Raw genomic sequence first — 22,740 nt, 5'->3', positions numbered from 1 at the left:
TCAAAAAAGCTGACTAGCATAGCCTAGCCTAGCGCCACAGGGATATCATATAATATAATTTCATGAAATCACAAGTCCAATACAGCAAATGAAAGATAAACATCTTGTGAATCCAGCCATCATTTCCGATTTTTAAAATGTTTTACAGCGAAAACACAATATATATTTATGTTAGCTCACCACAATAGTCAAACACACAACGCCACGTTTCCACCGCAAAGGTAGCTTTCACAAAACCCACAAATAGAGATCAAATTAATCACTAACCTTTGAACAACTTCATCAGATGACAGTCTTATAACATCATGTTATACAATACATTTATGTTTTGTTCGAAAATGTGCATATTTATAGGTATAAATCGTAGTTTTACATTGCAGCCACCGTCACAAATAGCACCAAAACAGCCAGAATAATTACAGAGAGCAACGTGAAATACATAAATACTCATCATAAAACATTTATGAAAAATACATGTTGTACAGCAAATGAAAGATAAACATCTTGTGAATCCAGCCAATATTTCCGATTTTTTAAGTGTTTTACAGCGAAAACACAACATATATTTATGTTAGCTCACCACAATATCCAAAAACACAACGCCATTTTTCCACCGCAAAGGTAGCTTTCACAAAACCCACAAATAGAGATAAAATTAATCACTAACCTTTGAACAACTTCATCAGATGACAGTCTTATAACATCATGTTATACAATACATTTATGTTTTGTTCGGAAATGTGCATATTTATAGCTACAAATCCTGGTTTTACATTGTGAATACGTCGCCATAATGCACCAAATTGTCCGGAGAAATTTTGGACAGTCACGTAATCTAACCAAAAAACGTACTAAAAAATACATGTTGTACAGCAAATGAAAGATACACTGGTTCTTAATGCAACCGCTGTGTTAGATTTTTAAAAATAACTTTAGTACAAAGTACAGCATGCAATATTGTGAGACAGCGCCCAGTAATTCTCCGCCTTGTTGGAGCCAACATATACCACAAAAATACAAAATAACATCATAAATATTCTCTTACCTTTGATGATCTTCCATCAGCATGTAGTGCAAGGAGTCCTAGTTCCACAATAAATCGTTGTTTTGTTTTAGAATGTCCATTTCTTCTGTCGAATTAGCAACTTTGGCTAGCATGGTGGAGCGCACATGTCCAAGAACTCTTGGCACATGGAACGAAAAATTCCAAAATTCACAATAAACGTTGAATAAACTGGTCAAACTCGGTTGAAAATCCATCTTTATTATGTTTTTCTCATATGTATCCAATAAAGTCAGAGACGGAGCATTTCGTCGTGTATACCTAACGCATTTCAGAAGACAATGTGGGGTTCCCTGGTGCGCAGTTGAATACTGCCAATAGGGCGGACCTGTCACTCCAAAAGCTCTCATTCGGTCTCACATCAAGCTAGACACCCCATTCAACATTCTACTGCCTATTGACATCTAGTGGAAGGCGTATGAAGTGCATACAGATCCATAAATATAAGGCAATTGAATAGGCAAGCCCTGACACAGAGCCCCACTTTCAGAATTTTCCCTTCCTGTTTGGAAGTTTGCTGCCAAATGAGTTCTGTTTTACTCACAGATATAATTCAAACAGTTTTAGAAACTTCAGAGTGTTTTCTATCCAATAGTAATAATAATATGCATATTGTATGATCTAGAACAGAGTACGAGGCCATTTAATTTGGGCACGTCCTATTTCAGGCAAAAACAAAGTAGGGTGGTCGGTTGGGGTGGATGTGTGGGAGTACAATGCTAACGTCTAGCAACCCAAAGGTTGCGAGTTCAAATATCATCATGGACATCTATAGTGTTTTAGCTAATTAGCTACTTTTCAACTACTTACTACTTTTTAGCTACTTTGCAACTACTTAGCATGTTAGCTAACACTTCCCATAACCCTTTTAGCTAACCCTTCCCCTAACCAGCTCGCTAACGTTAGCGAGCCAGCTAACGTTAGCCTCTTAGCTAGAATTCGTAACATGTCATACGTTTTGCAAATTCGTAATATATTGTATGTTTTTCAAATTCGTAACATATAATCCCATTTTTGAATTTGTAACATATCATACGAAATGGGTGATGAACATTCACAAATGAATACATACCGTTTTTTGGTTATTCATTGTCAAGTTTAAAAACCGAAGGCAGACTGCAACATTTTAGTAGCCTAGCTAGGACTGTGGCATGTATCTATGTACACTTTCCCTCCGCTGCGTGCGGTTAACAGGACATACAAAGCGGAGTAATTGACGTTGAATTCACAGATGCAAGCGCATCAGGCTGTAATTTTATAAAGTAGATGACTCAACTGTTGACTCATTTATACTCGCTTGTGTGTCCTATTGTCATTAACTAGTAATTTATACCCATGTGTGAATCCTTTATCTTACAATTTGTTGACAAGCAAGATTACATTTTCTGTAGGCTACAGCAATGACTCTTCAGAAGCTAAACTTGGCATGGACGTTAAGCCTATAACCCTTTAAACTTTTGGCCCGGTAGAAGATTTGGTCAGTGCCATTAGTGATGATATGATACATCGCACTGGCTGGCTCTAGTGTGGGTGTGTGTGGGTCTGGGAGGTGTGTGGCAATGCATTGCTGTTTGGCGTGCATCACATTGGCAGTGCTTGCTGTGGCTTGTAGTGCAGCGCATCGCGGGGCAGTATGGAAGCGGGCCAAAATGAATTGACAACCCAAATCATGCCGCGGGCAGGATAGAATTGTGTCACAGGCAGATTCAGCCCGCAGGCCTTGTCTTTGACACATGCCCTATAAAGTGCACTACTTTTGACCTGAGCCCTGAGTGCCCTGGTAAAAAGTAGTGCACTATGAAGGGAATATGGTGAGATTCGGGAGGCACACCCATACTTATGAAAACGTGTGAACAACTCTTGCAAAAAGGATGTGTATTGACATGAACTGTGCTTCCATAGAGATGAGGCCAGAGGGTGAGGTCTCACCAGGTCAGCCCCCATCTGCAGCAGCACCTCAGCCACATCCGTTCTCACAGGCTTACGTCAGCGCCGTATATCCTGTCGCGGTTGTGGCATGGACATTGGCTCCTGAGGACAAGAGCACAGGTGTCAAATTACACACAGAGTGTTGTGTGTGTGATCATGTTAACAAAGCAAAACTTTGGAGGTTTTGGTGATAGCCAAGTCAATTTCGATAATGGATGAATTGAGGATGAGAGAATCTCAAATAGAGATTGGTAGTTTGGTTTGAGAGAGCCTAACAGAGAGGCAGTCCAGTTAGGAGAGGTTCTGCTCACCTGCATCCAGCAGGTATTCAGCTCAAGACGTTGAGCAGCCCAGCTTGATGTCGGCCCCAGCAGTTGATGTTGGCAGTTGCAGAAAACATAGACAACAGAGGGAGGATTCAAGATTGTTTTGCAGGGAACACACTTTTAAAGGAGTACTAATATATTCCCACTGTTGGCTATTGACCCCAGGAAAATTATTTCAAGTTGTTTTGGAAAAGCCAGCTTGTCAACTCAATAAGATCAGGAGCTTAAAACTGTATCTGAATATAATCAATTTTGTTTCCGAATTAGTTTTTTTATATTTTGCCTCAACACTGAGCTTGGACATGGTAGGTAAAATCTCGAAAACAGAAGCACTGGCTTAATTCCCAGAGAGAAAGAGAGGGAGGGAGAGAGAGAAGGCCATACCTTGTGCCAAAAGCAGTGCCACCATCTCCTCGTGCAGCCTCTATGAGTGGAATGTATCCCTCATCGTTGACCTCCTCCAGTTTGGCTCCCCTCTCCATCAGCAGGGCAGCCAGCTTGTCAGGGGTCGATGCACGACAGGGGTCACCATCACAGCCATACTGCGGCTTGTTCAATTTAAAGGGATACTTTGGGATTTTGGCAATGCAAATCCGTCCAGATCTGATTACACTTCCACATCCCTTCTAGCCATGACCCTGCAGGATGGACCGTATAGCTCACCAGGACGGCCCCACCAGGGGGAGCCCTCGAGTGTATGTTGAACTGGACACGGAAGTTGAAAGACGGGCTCCAAGACGGACTGTATAGTGCACCTGGATGTCGAACGAGTGAGACGTCCGCATCTACCTCAGAGTTATAGCTGCCTCTCACAGGTTGTTGACAATGCCTAAATTATGAATTGGTTAAATAGAAAACTTGTTAGTTGTGTTATAGCAATTGGATTTGTGTTATTGCAATGTGCATAAGGAAGTTTAGGCCTCCTTTCAAGTGAACAAATTTCTCACACTGACAAATTTCTCACACTGATGAGACATGCATTAATTGTCTACATTAGTTTTCGACAAGTATATTCTATTACAGACTCCTTGACGCATACTTTAAATTATATTGAACTGAACATTAAATTTTTTTATAAACATATTCACTCAATAAACATATTCCTTAAAATATATTTTTAGGAGAGTACTAATATTATTGTCCCCACTACAACAAATAAATATTTAAATACATGTAATTTTGTCCTTGACACATTTTATTGAAATACTGTAGAATTCCATTAATTCCTATGGAGGACTGCACATTCTGGGGAGTGCCAATATGGCGGCCGGTGGCTTCAAAGCCTCTTATTGGTCATTACATAGCATTGGAAAAATCAAGGGTTTATACACATCATTGGACGGACAGTGCCTACAGAAAGTCTGCACCGCCTTGAACTTCTTTTAAAATGTTGTTGCGTTACAAAGTAGGATTAAAACTGATTAAATTGTCATTTTTTGTCAACAATCTACACAAAATATTCTGTAATGTAAGTCTCATAAGATATTTGCCCAACTGTATCGTGCAATATTTGCCCATTCTTCTTTTCAAAATTCTTCACACTCTGTCAAGGTGTTGGGGATCATGACTATACAGCAATTTTCAAGTCTTGCCATAGATTTACAAGCAGATTTAAGTCCAAACTGTAACTTGGCCACTGGGGAACATTCACTGTCCTCTTTGTAAGCAACTCTAGTATAGATCTGGCTTTGTGTTGTAGGTTATTGTCCTGCTGAAAGGTGAATTCCTCTCCCAACCAAGGCAACAGCTGCTCTTCCTGAGGTCCAGCAAAATTTTGGCAGTTCTACAATTTTAATACCATTACAATACATTCACAGATTTCACAACACTGTTCTTAGCTCCATCCCGTTTCTTTTCATCCTGAAAAACTCCCCAGTCTTTGCCGATGTCAAGCATACCCATACCATGATGCAGCCACCAACATGCTTGAAAATGAGGAGACAGTTACTCAGTGACATGTTGTGTTTATTTGCCCCAAACATAAGGCTTTGCATTTAGGCCAAAAAGTGTATTACTTTGACGTGCTTTTTTGTTGTTGCAGTATTACTTTAGTGCCTTGTTGCATACAAGATGCATGTTTTGGAATATATTTATTCTTCTTTTGACTCTGTCATTTAGGTCATTATTTTAAAGTCACGGCGTAGGAACGGAACGGTGAAGATATGAGGGGACATGGCTAGCACGGAAGCGCAAGAGGCAGCCCCAACTGGGGACCCCCAGTCTCCAGCGAGGGTCCCCAGCCCGGGGTCTCCGGCGATGATCCACAGTCCAGAGCCTCCGGCGATGAGCCACGGTTCAGCTCTACAAAGGCGGAGGGACCAGTGTAAAGATGGGGGACGGCGTCCAGAACTAGAGCCGCCACCGAGGGTAGATGCCCACCCGGACCCTCCCCTATAAGTTCAGGTTTGCGTTCGGGAGTCCGCACCTTTGGGGGGGATACTGTCACGCCTTGACCTTAGTTATCTATGTTTTCTGTATTATTTTGGTCAGGTCAGGGTGTGACGAGGGTGGGTATGCGTGTTTTGTCTTGTCTAGGGTTTTTGTAGATTTAGTTTTTTTTGTAAGTCTAGGTATTGTAGGTCTATGGTGACCTGAATTGGTTCCCAATCAGAGGCAGCTGTTTATTGATGTCTCTGATTGGGGATCCTATTTAGGTTGCCATTTTCCCTTTTGGTTTCGTGGGTTCTTGTCTATGTGTAGTTGCCTGTCAGCACTCGTTTTATATCGTTCGTTTTGTTAGTTTGTTTTGTGTTCTTTCTTCATTAAAAGAAGAATGTATGCATATCACGCTGCGCCTTGGTCTCCTCGTTACAACGAGCGTGACATATCACAGGCATTGAACTCTGTAGCTGTTCTAAAATCATCAATGGCATCATGGTGACATCCTTAAGCAGTTTCCTTCCTGTACTGCTGCTTAGTTCAGAAGGACAACTGCATCGGAATAATTATTAACAGAATAATTATTAACTTGACCATGCTTTAAAGATATATTCAATGTCTGATTTGTTATTGTTACCCATCTACCAATCACTGCCCTTCTTTATGAGATTTTCGAAAGCTCCATAGTCTTTGTAGTTGAATCTGTGCTTTAAATTCAATACTTGACTGAGGGACCTTACAGATGTTGTATGTATGAGGGTCAAAGGAAGGGGTAGTCATTCAAAAATAATGTCAACCCCTATTATTTCACACAGAGTGAGTCCATATAACTTATGTGATTTGTTAAGCCAAACTTTACTTCTGAACTAATTTAGGCTTGCCTAAACAAGGGTGTGAATACTTATGCAACAACTACATTTTACTTATATATTTTTTATACATTTTCACTTTGACATTATGGAGTATTTTGGGTAGATCAATGACAAAGAAATACAATTGAATCTATTTCAATCCAACTTTGTAACTCAACAAAATGATAAAGTTCAAGTGGGTGTAGACTTTCCATAGGTACTGTAACTAACTAACCACACACACTAAAGTGCAGTACTACATTAAAAAACAATTTTTTTAAAGAATTGGGGTTTCTTTGAACTACGTATATCCATTAGTTGGTTGAAAATGACCCTTGATTTACTACAAAACTATAAAAAGATAGAATGCACACATACTGTGTGTCTTCCTGGTTTAGGCATACAATGAGTGGATCATTGAGAAAAGGGTTCAGATGTTTCGGGGTATGGGAAAAACTTAGTATTTATACTGAACAAAAATATAAACACAACATGTAAAGTGTTGGTCCCATGTTTCATGATCTGAAATAAAATATTCCAGAAATGTTCCATATTTCTCTCAAATTTTGGGTACAAATTTCTTTACATCCCTGTTAGTGAGCATTTTACCTTTGCCAAGATAATCCATCGACCTGACAGTTGTGGCGTTTCAAGAAGCTGATTAAACAGATGTATGGCGTCATATGGGCGAGCAGTTTGCTGATGTCAACGTTGTGAACAGAGTGCCCCATATTTGGCGTGGGGTATGGTATGGGCAGGCATAAGCTATGGACAACGAACATAATTGGATTTTAGCAATGGCAAGATCCTGAGGCCTATTGTCGTGCCATTCAACCGCCTCCATCAACTCATGTTTCAGCATGATAATGTACGTCCCCATGTTGCAAGGATCTACAGTGGGGAGAACAAGTATTTGACACACTGCCGATTTTGCAGGTTTTCCTACTTACAAAGCATGTAGAGGTCTGTAATTTTTATTATAGGTACACTTCAACTGTGAGAGACGGAATCTAAAACAAAAATCCAGAAAATCACAATGTATGATTTTTAAGTAATTCATTTGCATTTTATTGCATGACATAAGTATTTGATCACCTACCAACCAGTAAGAATTCCGGCTCTCACAGACCTGTTAGTTTTTCTTTAAGAAGCACTCCTGTTCTCCACTCATTACCTGTATTAACTGCACCTGTTTGAACCTGTTTGAACTGCACCTGTTTGAAATCAAACAGACTCCAACCTCTCCACAATGGCCAAGACCAGAGAGCTGTGTAAGGACATCAGGGATAAAATTGTAGACCTGCACAAGGCTGGGATGGGCTACAGGACAATAGGCAAGCAGCTTGGTGAGAAGGCAACAACTGTTGGCGCAATTATTAGAAAATGGAAGAAGTTCAAGATGACGGTCAATCACCCTCGGTCTGGGCCTCCATGCAAGATCTCACCTCGTGGGGCATCAATGATCATGAGGAAGGTGAGGGATCAGCCCAGAACTACACGGCAGGACCTGGTCGATGACCTGAAGAGAGCTGGGACCACAGTCTCAAAGAAAACCATTAGTAACACACTACGCCATGGATTAAAATCCTGCAGCACACGCAAGGTCCCCCTGCTCAAGCCAGCACATGTCCAGGCCCGTCTGAAGTTTGCCAATGACCGTCTGGATGATCCAGAGGAGGAATGGGAGAAGGTCATGTGGTCTGATGAGACAAAAATAGAGCTTTTTGGTCTAAACTCGACTCGCCGTGTTTGGAGGAACAAGAATGATGAGTACAACCCCAAGAACACCATCCCAACCGTGAAGCATGGAGGTGGAAACATCATTCTTTGGGGATGCTTTTCTGCAAAGGGGACAGGACGACTGCACCGTATTGAGGGGAGGATGGATGGGGCCATGTATCGAGAGATCTTGGCCAACAACCTCCTTCCCTCAGTAAGAGCATTGAAGATGGGTCGTAGCTGGGTCTTCCAGCATGACAACGACCCGAAACACACAGCCAGGGCAACTAAGGAGTGGCTCCGTAAGAAGCATCTCGAGTTCCTGGAGTGGCCTAGCCAGTCTCCAGACCTGAATCCAATAGAACATCTTTGGAGGGAGCTGAAAGTCCGTATTGCCCAGCGACAGCCCCGAAACCTGAAGGATCTGGAGAAGGTCTGTATGGAGGAGTGGGCCAAAATCCCTGCTGCAGTGTGTGCAAACCTGGTCAAGATCTACAGGAAACGTATGATCTCTGTAATTGCAAACAAAGGTTTCTGTACCAAATATTAAGTTCTGCTTTTCTGATGTATCAAATACTTATGTCATGCAATAAAATGCAAATGAATTACTTAAAAATCATACAATGTGATTTTCTGGATTTTTGTTTTAGATTCACAGTTGAAGTGTACCTATGATAAAAATTACAGACCTCTACAATGCTTTGTAAGTAGGAAAACCTGCAAAATCGGCAGTGTATCAAATACTTGTTCTCCCCACTGTATACACGATTCCTGGAAGCTGAAAATGTCCCAGTTCTTCCATGGCCTGCACACTCACCAGACATGTCACCCATTGAGCATGTTTGGGATGCTCTGGATCGACGTGTACGACAACGTGTTACAATTCCCACCAATATATCCAGCAACTTTGTACAGCCATTTAAGAGGAGTGGGACAACATTCCACGTGCCACAATCAACAGCCTGATCAACTGTATGCGAAGGAGATGTGTCGTGCTGCATGAGGCAAATGGTGGACACACTGGTTTCCTGATCGACACCCCTACCTTTTTTAAGGTATCTGTGACTAACAGATGCATATCTGTATTCCCAGTAATGTGATTAGGTCCTAACTGATTTATTTCAATTGACTGATTTCCTTATATGAACTGTAACTCAGAAAAGTCTTTGAAATTGTTGGGTTTATATTTTTGTTCAGTGTAGCTATTGGCCGGGTCATTCTTGAATTGCGGTGGCATTTGCGTCCCTTTGCAACCATTAAAAACACTTTAAAAATACAAATAGTTACACATACATGTTTTTGTTGATATTGAACTGTTGACCAATGCTAAAACACAATACAACTCGTTTACACTGCAAACATTTTTAAGATGGCGGCGAAAGGGATGGCTGACGTTTTACATGCTCCTGACCAATTGTGCTATTTTGTTATATATTTTGCGTTGTTTGTAACTTATGTTTTGACTTATTTTGTACATAATGTTGCTGATACCGTCTCTTATGACCGAAAATAACTTATGGACATCAGAACAGTGATTACTCACCACAAACTGGAAGAAGCTTTTTCCTTTAACGAGTCCGACGAGAAGGATATACTGCTCTCCTGGGAACAGGCCCAAATCCTCGTTATTTCCGTGAAGAAAAGACAGAGGAAAGGAAGATGCAGATCAGACTGCCTTCTGAGAATCCGTAGGCGAGCGAGTAAACTAACACTGCCTTCCGTTCTACTTGCTAACATGCAATAAAATTGGAAAATATTGGAAAATAAAATTGATGACCTACTATTAAGATTATCCTACCAACGGGACTTTAAGAACTATAATATCTTATGTTTCACCGAGTCGTGGCTGAACGACGACACAGATAATATAGAGCTGGCGGGATTCTCCATGCACCGGCAGAACAAAGATGCTACGTCTGGTAAGACCAGGGATGGGGATGTGTGTCTTTTTGTCAATAACAGCTAGTGCGCGATGTCTAAAATTAAAGAAGTCTTGATGCATTTCTCGCCTGAGGTAGAGTACCTTATGATAAGCTGTAGACCACACTATCTCCCAAGAGAGTTCTCATCTATATTATTCGTAGCCGTCTATTTACCACCACAGACCGATGCTGGCACTAAGACCGCACTCAACCAACTCTATAAGGCCATAAGCAAACAAGAAAATGCTCATCCAGAAGCGGTGCTTCTAGTGGACGGGGACTTTAATGCAGGCAAACTTAAATCAGTTTTACCAAATCTTTACCAGCATGTCACGTGCAACCAGAGGGAAAAAAACTCTAGACCACCTTTACTCCACACACAGAGATGCATACAAAGCTCTCCCTCGCCCTCCATTTGACAAATCTGACCATAATTCTATCCTCCTGATTCCTGCTTACAAGCAAAAACTAAAGCAGGAAGTATCAGTGACTCGCTCAAGACGGAAGTGGTCAGATGACGCAGATGCTATGCTACAGGACTGTTTTGCAAGCACAGATTGGAATATGTTCCGGGATTCATCCAATGGCATTGAGGAGTATACCACCTGAGTCATCAGCTTCATCAATAAGTGCATCGACGACATCGTCCCCACAGTGACCGTACATACATATCCCAACCAGAAGCCATGGATTACAGACAACATTCGCATCGAGCTAAAGGCTAGAGCTGCCGCTTTCAAGGATCAGGACACTAATCCAGACGGTTGAAAACTATTACAGACTACAAAGGGAAACCCAGACGGGAGCTGCCCAGTGATGCGAGCCTACCAGATGACCTAAATGCCTTTTATGCTCGCTTTGAGGCACACAACACTGAAGCATGCATGAGCTGCACCAGCCGTTCTGGATAACTGTGTGATAACACTCTCGGTAGCCGATGTGAGCAAGACCTTTAAACAGGTCAACATTCACAAAGCCGCGGGGCCAGATGGATTACCAGGGTGTGTACTCAAACCATGCACTGACCAACTGGCAAGTGTCTTCACTGACATTTTCAACCTCTCCCTGACTGAGTATGTAATACCTACATGTTTCAAGCAGACCAACATGCATGTTCGATGTGACCCTTTTTTCCACAACTTCTGCAGTCTAAGTCTTTGCACCAACACTCCTCTGCTTGGTGACCTGGTTTCCCACAGCGATAGCATGGCTTGCCACCTCCTGCCTTGTTTTTTAACCACGTAGACACCTTATGCACTTTGGTCGATGCACTTAGCTGTTGTGCGTCTTTATTTGCCATTTCCATTGACGTACTCACTTCTATTGCTCTCTGCAATGTTAAGTTACTCTCAGTCAAAAGGCGTTTCTGAATTGCCTCGCTGCGCATGCCACACACTAACCTATCACGTATAGTGTCACTCATTGATCTCCCAAATTCACAGTGTTCAGATAACTGTTTCAATACAGCCACAAACTGTGAGATTGAGTCCCCCTCATCTTGATTTCTCATATGAAACCAGAATCTCTCTGCGATTATCAGTGGTTTGGGAGAATAATGTCCTTTTAAGAGCCACAATTTCATCATATGATTTATCACCTGTTTTTTCAGGCGTTACTAGGCTGCGCAGTAGATTGAATGTTTTTCCCCCCATAACAGTCAAAAATGTTGGCACAATGACTTCTGCTTTAATTGCATTTGCCAACACAAAGTACTCAAAACGTTCTGTGTAAGAACTCCATTGTTCCACAGATTCATCAAATGTTCCTATATTTCCAATCAATGCATTTTCGGTTTATTTTTCTTTCTCACACTTTTCAGACGGTCCCTTACTCCCAGACCCTTTTCTTTCTTTCTTTTAACTCACGCTGACTTCACTTTCTCCCACAGCGAAACTCTTCCTATCCCTCTAGGCCAGGGGTGTCAAACTCATTTTCACCGAGGGCCACATCAGCATAATGGCTGTCCTCAAAGGGCCAGATGTAACTTATAAATGTAATCGAATGTAATGTAAAATAAATGTAACTCCTCCTTAATGTTAAATAACTCATTATTTATTATAACTTATTCAAGTGACAATTACAGTTGCATAGAAAATATATGTTTGCTTGTAGCTCTAACATAAATCCTTTTAAATTTTGTCAGCTTATGAAAACCCACATAACTCCATTAATGAAGGATCAAACTGTCCAAGTGAATAAAGAAAAATAACATAAAACTTAGCTGCAAAGAACATGTATGACACATGTAGCATTTTACAAAAAAAGGCTGCACACAGCCGTGCACCCAACTGATGGTTTGATGACAACAATTTGTCTGCATACACACATAAACCTGCAAACATTAAATAATTACTACAGCAGCTACACATAAATAATATGTAATCAACTAAAAATACCAAAATAAAGGTTGACTCAGTTCACAACTATATTGGTCAAGTTTTTCGGTTAGTCTTTGATGAGGAGATGCTGCCTGTCCTTGAACACACCAAGTGGATTCTCTCTCTACTATCGATTGATCATGTTCTGAAAATGATAAACACAAAACAAAATGCAAGCACAATCATTAAATTGCACACAGTTTAACTGTTCTTCTTCTTGGTTGAATTACATTTTATTATATTTTAATTAAGTTTAAAAAAAAATGCTTGCCTGTGTGTTTTCTGACCAGATGTCTGACACCGTTTTCCCGTTACCAGTGTGTCAATGTCTGGTTTTAGGTCCTGTGCTGAGGCAATGCGTAGAACAGCATGGAGGTTGTCATCCGTGAGGCGTGATCTGTGCTTGTTTTTGTTCAGATTCATTATGGAAAAAAACTGTTCGCACAGATAGGTGCTCCCAAACATGGACAGAACACGGGCAGCATGAAGTCGAAGCTGTGGCATCAAACCAGGAGGCAGCAGACGGTAAAAGTCCTGGATTGTAGCATCCTGAAACTTTGCTCTCAGGCCACTGTCGCTTTGAAGCTCAATTAGCTCCATCTGAAGGTGTTGGGGTGCAGTGCAGACATCGGTGGTGAAAGGATTGGCAAAGATGTCAAAGCCAGACTGTTGTGCTCTGAAGTCAGAGAAGCGCCGATCAAACTCAGTCTTTAACCAGCTCAGTTTGGTAGCCAACTGAGCACATGAAAAAGTCTCGGGAAATGAGGCTGACATGCTCTGACAAACAGGAAAGTGAACAAGATTGTCCTGTTTCACTTGCCACATCCATAAGTCCAATTTACGCTGGAAAGCCGTGATCGTGTCGGACATCTGCGTGATGACTTGTTTGCGTCCCTGCAGCTTCTGATTCAGCTGGGCGAGATGGTCGGTTATGTCACACAACACAGCAAAGTCACACATCCACTTTGGATCTGATCGTTCAGACATGAGTTTTCCTTTACTCTGCATAAAAAGAGCAATGTCTTTCCTGAGCTCGAAAAATCGCTTGAGGACTTTGCTCCTACTCAGCCACCGCACTTCTGTATGGTACAGCACATCCCCGTGTTCCGAGCCCATCTCCAGCAAAAACTGCTGGAACTGACGGTGATTCAGGCCACGCGCCCGAATGAAGTTCACTGTTTTCATGACTGTGGTCACAATGTCCTCCATCCCCAGCACCTTCCCACACAAAGCTTCTTGATGGTTAATGCAATGATACGTTATCAAAGGCGTGTGACAGTTCATTTTTTGCATTTTCCCCTTCATTAGTCCAACCAAGCCCACTTTTCCTCCACACATTGCCGGTGCACCGTCTGTAGTTAATCCTACCAAGTTTTCCCACTGCAATGCATTTTTACTTACGGACTTCTCTACCGCATCAAAAATGTTCTGTCCCGTCGTGGTCCCATGCATTGCAGCCACATCCAACAGATCCTCAGTGATAGAGAGGTCCGACTTTACGCCTCTAATAAAAATTGATAACTGCGCTGTGTCCGTGTTATCTGTGCTTTCATCAACAGCTAATGAAAAAGCTGTGTAGCTGCGTGTCTCCTCGGCCAGCTGTGTTGTAAGATTTTCTGCTAGTTCCTTCACTCGGTCGACGATGGTGTTTCTTGATAAACTGACATTTTTAAAAGTCTGTAACTGTTCGGGACACACCTGCTCACAGACCTTCAGCATGCACTGCTTCAAAAACGCTCCCTCTGAAAAAGACTTGGAAGCGTGGGCGATTTCTTCAGCCACAATGAAGCTAGCTTTCACCGCGGCCTCGTTTTTGGCTGTGGATTTCATGAACAAACTCTGCTGCGACCGCAGTTTGCCTTTTAATTCTTGGGCAATTTGTTGCTTTTCTTGAAGGCTAGCTTTAGCGTACTTAGCTCCGTGTTTGGTGTCAAAATGTCGACGCAGATTGTACTCTTTGACAACCGACACCGCCTCGTAACACAAAAGACATACCGGTCTTTCTCCTTGAAGCGCAAACAAGTATTCGCCTTCCCATCTTTCTTGAAACAGTCTTCCGTCTGCATCAACTTTTCTCTTTCTGGACATTTTGGGATCATTATTTATATCTCAATTCCACTCGTTGGCATGGACACTGCCGTGGCTAGCGTAGTCGAAAGGCATTGTGGGAATGTAGTTTTTGGTCAAAGCACGCTCTTAATTTATTTTTTGGTATTTATTTTTAGACACTCAAAACTTTTAAGCTCTCGCGGGCCACATAAAATGACCTGGCGGGCCACATCTGGCCCGCGGGCCTTGAGTTTGACACATGTGCTCTAGGCTCTCGTTGCCGTGACATCAAAAGCTAGCTAGCATCACTTGACTGGCTAGCTCCACGTGTTGTTTGCGTCTTTCTACGGCGAAAAAAAAATAACGACTTTAACTCAGACTTTCTGCCAAAGATGATGAGCACAAACGTGATAACGTTTCTTCCTCGTCGCCAGTGTTGTTGTATAGCACACTGTATTACTTATACAACTAATATAAGGACAGAACATGAGACGGGAGTAGAAATTAACGTGGGCATTGTTTAATGCGTTTCACAGGAAGACCTGTGGGGGGGGGGGTTTACAGGTGCTCTAAAGGGACAAAACTAGAATATCAATACACAACAAGAGCTTCTACCCCCCAAGCCATAAGAACAATTAGTCAAATGGCCACCGGACAATTTACATTGACCCCCCCCCCATTTGTTTTGTACACTGCTGCTACTTGCTGTTTATTATCTTTGCATAGTGTGAAGGATGGTTTTGTTCTCTTTTAACATAAATATATGCCTTATAGAAAAAGGACATGTTAATCACAAAACATAGCGAGACTGCAGAAAAGCTGTTGTTAATCTAGGGTGTCGACTGTGCAAACCACAAGGTTGAGACAAGATGGAAAAATGCTGAATAACAAGAAGACAGGAACTGAGGAATGTGTAGGAAAAATGCTGAATAACAAGAAAACAGGAACTGAGGAATGTGTAGAAACCAACAAATCAGCTCAATCTTCACAAACACCATTCCGGACATTTGAATCCTGAGTGCTGTGTCTGGGCACCACCGATAGGCTAGCAAGTTTAAACCACGCTAAGCCTCTACTGTGACAGGCCGACTCTAAAGTTGGAACTACCACTGACACAGTATAAAAGAAGATGTCTGTACTATTTCAGTCAGTTCCCTGCTTTACCCTGCGTGGTGATACAGTGAACCCGTATATACGAAAATTGCATTTGCCATTCATTGTTTGCGTTAATTCAACATAATTAAAGAAAGTTAGCAGACCTTGCTTTTTATTTATCCTGATACCGGATGTGTTACATGCAGCGTTCAAAATTGTCACTTCACCCCTACCGACATGTACAAATTACAAACTGACCTGTACCCCCGCACACTGACTCGGTACCGGTACCCCCTGTATATAGCCTCATTATTGTGTTACTTCTTATTGTTTTATTTTTTACTGTAGTTTATTTGGTTATTATTTTCTTAATTCTTCTTGAACTTCACTTTTGTAAGTAAGGTCTACACTTGTTGTGTTCGGCGCATGTGACAAATACAGTTTGATTTGAACATGTATGTTTATGCATTGTTTAAAGTACTTTGGGTAAGTAAATTGGCTTATCCCAGTAGCGATGTGTATAGTCTTAGTGACATGTTTTGTGGATTTAAAGTTTGGACATATCTACTCAAAGCTGTCATCAAGGCAAAGGGTGGCTACTTTGAAGAATCTCAAAATTAAAATATATTTTGATTTGTTTAACACTTTTTTGCTTACTACATGATTCTGTATGTGTCATTTAATAGTTTTGATGACTTCACTATTATTCTACAGTGTAGAAAATAATAAAAAATATTTTAAAAACCTGAATGAGTAGGTGTGTCCAAACTTTTGACTGGTACTGTATATCTATTATTTTGAATGCAAAATTATTTAATATATTGTATATATCAATAAAATCAAAGAAGGCTATTGAAAACATATATATATATTTTACTAGTATAATGTGTGTCCCTTAGGTTTATGTCATTGCTGTTTCCGCCTTGAAAATAACTCATTACGAAGATATTCAAGGACCTTACATATTCTCTCCAGTGGCAAACTGTTATCGGGGGAGGGGTCTATATTAAATACAGTTATTAGCTAATCACACCCTTTTAGTGTGTCATATGTTTGAGGAGTCCATGAATAATGTGGTGTGTCTAAATCCAAAGTGTAACTTAATGTTACTCAATGTAAATTAAGGGAAATAACATTGTGAGCAAAATGATTCATCATATCACTTTAGTAAATTATTTTTGTAAAGGGTTTAGCCTTAGATTTGAGCATTTGAGGCCTCCATTTAATTCGTGTTACTTACTCCTACTGGTGGCACAATGTTATTATAATGGTAAAAAAACAACATTTAAAGTCATTAAGCTACCATATTATTTGATTTAGATTGGGAAGATGTCTCGAAAAACATTTCAATTAAAATATATACACTACCGTTCAAAAGTTTGGGGTCACTTAGAAATGTCCTTGTTTTTGGACATTTTTGGACATTTTATGTCCATTAAAATAACATAGAATTGATCAGAAATACAGTGTAGACATTGTTAATGTTGTAAATGACTATTGTAGCTGGAAACGGCTGATTTTTAATGGAATATCTACATTTATTATTTTTTAATTTTTAATTTCACTTTAATTTAACCAGGTAGGCCAGTTGAGAACAAGTTCTCATTTACAACTGCGACCTGGCCAAGATAAAGCAAAGCAGTAAGACAAAAACAACAACACAGAGTTACACATGGGATAAACAAACGTACTGTCAATAACACAATAGAAAAATATGTATACAGTGTGTGCAAATTAAGTAAGGAGGTAAGGCAAAAAATAGGCCAATAGTGGCGAATTAATTACAATTTAGCAATTTACACTGGAGTGATATATGTACAGATGAGGATGTGCAAGTAAAAATACTGGTGTGCAAAAGAGCAGAAAAACAAAAACAAATATGGGGATGAGGTAGGTAGTTGGTTGGATGGGCTATTTACAGATGGGCTGTGTACAGCTGCAGCGATCGGTAAGCTGCTCTAACAGCTGATGCTTAAAGTCAGTGAGGGAGATATAAGTCTCCAACTTCAGTGATTTTTGCAATTCGTTCCAGTCATTGGTAGCGAAGAACTGGAAGGAAAGGCAGTCAAAGCAGGTGTTGGCTTTGGGGATGACCACTGAAATATATCTACTGGAGCGCGTGCTATGGGTGGGTATTGCTATGGTGACCAGTGAGCTGAGCCATTTTGAGCCTGTAATCGAACCCACAAATGCTGATGCTCCAGATACTCAACTAGTCTAAAGACGGACAGTTTTATTGCTTCTTTAATCAGGACAACAGTTTTCAGCTGTGCTAGCATAACTGCAAAAGGGTTTTCTAATAATCAATTAGCCTTTTAAAATGATAAACTTAGATTAGCTAACACAACGTGCCATTGGAACACAGGAGTGATGATTGCTGATAATGGGCCTCTGTACGCATATGTAGATATTCCTTAAAAAATCTGCAATTTCCAGCTACAATAGTCATTTACAACATTAACAATGTCTACACTGTATTTCTGACCAATTTGATGTTATTTTAGTGGACAAAAAAGTGTTTTTCTTTAAAAAACAAGGACATTTCTAAGTGACCCCAAATTTTGGAACGGTAGTGTATAAATATTTTAATCCCAAAATGTCATGCCCAAATACCACCATAATTGAAGAACCATCCTGCCCACACACTTTATTATTGATTCTGCTTAATGTAAAGTGTCTAGTTAGTATGTCATATCTAAAATGTGGCATGGGGACTAAAATAATGAAATGTGTTAACTATACTCTAGTCCAAGAGAAAACATGAGAGCAGTTCAGTGGACAAACTGTGGACAGTGCAGATAGAAATGTAATGGAAAATGAAGGCAATTGTATGACGCACAGATATGGACTATTGTTGTTGTCCATTTGTAATATGACAATAGTAAAACTATCTATTCCTTCAAGTATGCTTACTAGATCTTTATTTTGAATAAATAACAGTACATGACGAAGACAAAGTAAAATGTATCTTAGATTTTTTTTTAAAGAAGAAAATATGCTCAAAAGCTGTGACAAACTTGTGCTTGGTGGAAATATATATAACAATGTTAAGTCGCATGAATGTTTTATACTATATATTAGAGCTACACGTGGACTTCCTTCGTATAAAATAAGACATACATTTATATTGGCAATTTTCAGTCTTTAATTACATTTTATTATCACCCCAATAAATAATTTTCATATTGGAATGTAACCACATTTGTTTCCACATAATATTGTTGCCAGAACTATGTATCTACATGGTAATTATATAGGTATATTATATAGGCAGGTACATTGCAACCACAGTGTTATTTATGGTAGGTCTTCAACTGTTACAACTGTTACCTCTTTAACAGTTTTTATAAACAGACATTTGCTCAAAATGACTGTTAAAACCACAGAGATATGCAATACTGTATTTACACTGTACCTACCAATATATAGTACATACACAGTTGAAACTGCATGTCATTCGAAGTGGGAACCTTTTGATTCAATTGAGCTTCCTTGTTGATTGTCAAGCATGACATTTATTTCAAAAAGTCTCATGGAGTCAAATCCTCTACTAAAAAAACAGAGTTATCTCAAATTGTGATTCAATGACTCCTTATGAAAGGCACTCTGTGTCGAAATGACCTGACTAACTGTTTGTTGCAGATCGTTGACTGGAAATTCTGTGCAGGATCAAGAGGCAATCTGGCACACATACAGACATGTTAAGCAACAATTCCCCTGCCTATATGACCAAACAACACTGCCAATGATTTCCTGAAAATATCACTTTTGCGTCCAAAAGCATTATTGCTTTATTCCCATTGGACAGAGGTTGCCGAGCAACTCTCCGATGAGGGTTGACGTGATCATACATTTCCATTCGTTAAGGATGCCATTGGATTACTACACACTGCAAACTGTTCCATCACAGTCCTCACCAAATCACTATACTTGTAACCCATTAAATCACACTTCACCAATAAGCTTGACTGTTTTAGGTGCCTTTGTCTCTCTTCTAATCTCGGTTAACCCCGAACTAAAATCTCACGTAATTTGGTCAGAAGCTCATAGTCCGTCCAATAAAGATTATCTCTCTTCAAGAAAACTGAAACAGATACAGTGGGGCAAAAAGTATTTAGTCAGCCACCAATTGTGCAAGTTCTCCCACTTAAAAAGATGAGAGAGGCCTGTAATTTTCATCATAGGTACACTTCAACTATGACAGACAAAATGAGAAAAAAAAATCCAGAAAATCACATTGTAGGATTTTTAATGAATTTATTTGCAAATTATGGTGGAAAATAAGTATTTGGTCACCTACAAACAAGCAAGATTTCTGGCTCTCACAGACCTGTAACTTCTTCTTTAAGAGGCGCCTCTGTCCTCCACTCGTTACCTGTATTAATGGTACCTGTTTGAACTTGTTATCAGTATAAAAGACACCTGTCCAAAACCTCAAACAGTCACACTCCAAACTTCACTATGGCCAAGACCAAAGAGCTGTCAAAGGACACCAGAAACAAAATTGTAGACCTGCACCAGGCTGGGAAGACTGAATCTGCAATAGGTAAGCAGCTTGGTTTGAAGAAATCAACTGTGGGAGCAATTATTAGGAAATGGAAGACACTGATAATCTCCCTCGATCTGGGGCTCCACGCAAGATCTCACCCCGTGGGGTCAAAATGATCACAAGAACGGTGAGTAAAAATCCCAGAACCACACTTGGGGATCTAGTGAATGACCTGCAGAGAGCTGGGACCAAAGTAACAAAGCCTACCATCAGTAAAACACTACGCCGCCAGGGACTCAAATCCTGCAGTGCAAGACGTGTCCCCCTGCTTAAGCCAGTACATGTCCAGGACCGTCTGAAGTTTGTTAGAGAGCATTTGGATGATCCAGAAGAAGATTGGGAGAATGTCATATGGTCAGATGAAACCAAAATATAACTTTTTGGTAAAAACTCAACTCGTCGTGTTTGGAGGACAAAGAATGCTGAGTTGCATCCAAAGAACACCATACCTACTGTGAAGCATGGGGGTGGAAACATCATGCTTTGGGGCTGTTTTTCTGCAAAGGGACCAGGACGACTGATCCGTGTAAAGGAAAGAATGAATGGGGCCATGTATCGTGAGATTTTGAGTGAAAACCTCCTTCCATCAGCAAGGGCATTGAAGATGAAACGTGGCTAGGTCTTTCAGCATGACAATGATCCCAAACACACCGCCCGGGCAACGAAGGAGTGGCTTCGTAAGAAGCATTTCAAGGTCCTGGAGTGGCCTAGCCAGTCTCCAGATCTCAACCCCATAGAAAATCTTTGGAGGGAGTTGAAAGTCCGTGCAACACAAACATCACTGCTCTAGAGGAGATCTGCATGGAGGAATGGGCCAAAATACCAGCAACAGTGTGTGAAAACCTTGTGAAGACTTACAGAAAACGTTTGACCTCTGTCATTGCCAACAAAGGGTATATAACAAAGTATTGAGATAAACTTTTGTTATTGACCAAATACTTATTTTCCACCATAATTTGCAAATAAATTCATAAAAAATCCTACAATGTGATTTTCTGGATTTTTTTTTCTAATTTTGTCTGTCATAGTTGAAGTGTACCTATGATTAAAATTACAGGCCTCTCTGATCTTTTTAAGTGGGAGAACTTGCACAATTGGTGGCTGACTAAATACTTTTTTGCCCCACTGTATGTCTCTTTTCAAAGACAATTGGTATTTATATTGACATCACATTGCATTACTGTACGTTTCTTTTCAACTACGTAAATGAAAAGCTCTCCAAACAAACAAAATCAGTGATGTTAAAGGGGATATGATGTGATTGTGAACCTCACTTGGCAACTATGGTAAAAGATAAAAAGGGCAAGTGTGATTTCAAACACTGGTAATTTCTCTGCAGGATCTTGACATCTTGACTAGACTAATGTTGAGAGATTTCACAACGATTTCAATGTGATGAGAACTCATTCTCCTACTACAGTGCAATACGTACATTTAGCAAAGGATGAGTAAGAAAGAGTTGTGTTCAATTTAAGTCACGTTATGCTCTTACAATGTTATCATTAGCCAGTGATGCATGAAGTGACTATATTGTGGCCTGGCGATTCCACCCTCCTGCTCCTCCAGTATGTGCTCTGTGTGTGTTGGTCTAAGGCCAGTTTTGCTTTTTATCCTCTAATGGATAATATGAGATATGGGGACGGGTAAACTGATTTAAGATCTGTGATTAAGAGCAATTTGTAACTGGAACTTAGAAGGCATAGGGTCCCACGATGATGGTGAGCCGGAGCAGAGAGCTGGAGCGGTAGTTGAGGACATTGTTGTGGGTGACCATCTCCAGGTCGACCACGTGCTCCCGCGGTCCGGTCAGCGGCTTGGTCATCACCAGCATGGCACTGACGTTACTGGAGCGCTGGTAGGTTAAAGGGATTATTTAGGTTAGCATGTTCTGAGGATGCTAACAAGGGTCCTACCACTACCATTATTTTACACTCATTGATGTTAATGCTAATGTACAAATCTGGGGTCGCTGACCCTCCAGGTCCACAAACCATGTTTCCATCCAACCATTTTTATGCGAGTAAAGTACCTGTTGGATAAAAAATGCACAACACGTCTGATGGAAACAGCAACTGTCGATAAACATTCCTAAAATATTGATAGAACAAAATACGCTAGACCGGGGTGAATCATTTCTGTGGTGAAATAGATAATGCGACAAATGGCAGTGAAACCCCTCTTTTGCACATTTGTCGCAGTAAACTTGCAGTCACAAGACGCTATGTTGTATGGTCCTTCTACTACAACTTGGAAAACCATGCCCAGTTTATTAGGCTGCAGATTAAATAAGTATTGATACATTTTACAGGGTGGTGAAAGTTCAGATTGATGAGCTTGATGCTCCTTTACTAAAGCTGAAGAACATACGCACATCCAGGTGCTTTCCGCAGGTGCTGGAGTTGTAGTCAAACTCAAGGAAAACAGAAAGGAAAACGCCACAGTTTATTAGGCTACAGGGTTTCCCCCATGTAAGACAGACC

At 40.6% G+C, this 22,740-nt stretch overlaps 2 protein-coding genes across 2 annotated transcripts in view; both read right to left on the bottom strand.

The window, feature by feature from the left end:
• Positions 1-12,225: 12,225 nt before the first annotated feature.
• Positions 12,226-14,780, bottom strand: LOC139566521 (general transcription factor II-I repeat domain-containing protein 2B-like). The gene is made up of 2 exons (XM_071387827.1): positions 12,839-14,780; positions 12,226-12,712 (listed from the first exon to the last, which is right to left on the bottom strand). Exons 1-2 carry the CDS (start codon positions 14,653-14,655, stop codon positions 12,706-12,708), a joined length of 1,824 nt encoding a protein of 607 aa, XP_071243928.1. The 5' UTR covers positions 14,656-14,780; the 3' UTR covers positions 12,226-12,705.
• Positions 14,781-18,838: 4,058 nt separating this feature from the next.
• Positions 18,839-22,740, bottom strand: part of LOC139566515 (EGF-containing fibulin-like extracellular matrix protein 1) — a 30,495-nt gene continuing 26,593 nt past the window's right edge. The window contains exons 9-10 of the mRNA XM_071387815.1: positions 21,347-22,112; positions 18,839-19,877 (exon numbers count right to left, since the gene is read on the bottom strand). Of these exons, the coding sequence (XP_071243916.1) occupies positions 21,951-22,112 (162 nt within the window). The 3' untranslated portion in view covers positions 18,839-19,877; positions 21,347-21,950. The remainder of the gene's footprint in view (positions 19,878-21,346; positions 22,113-22,740) is intronic.

Source organism: Salvelinus alpinus, chromosome 2, assembly GCF_045679555.1.
Source record: "Salvelinus alpinus chromosome 2, SLU_Salpinus.1, whole genome shotgun sequence".
Classification (NCBI taxonomy): Eukaryota; Metazoa; Chordata; class Actinopteri; order Salmoniformes; family Salmonidae; genus Salvelinus; species Salvelinus alpinus.
Note: the sequence above shows the minus strand (reverse complement) of the source record. Positions and strands in the feature narration are given on the sequence as shown.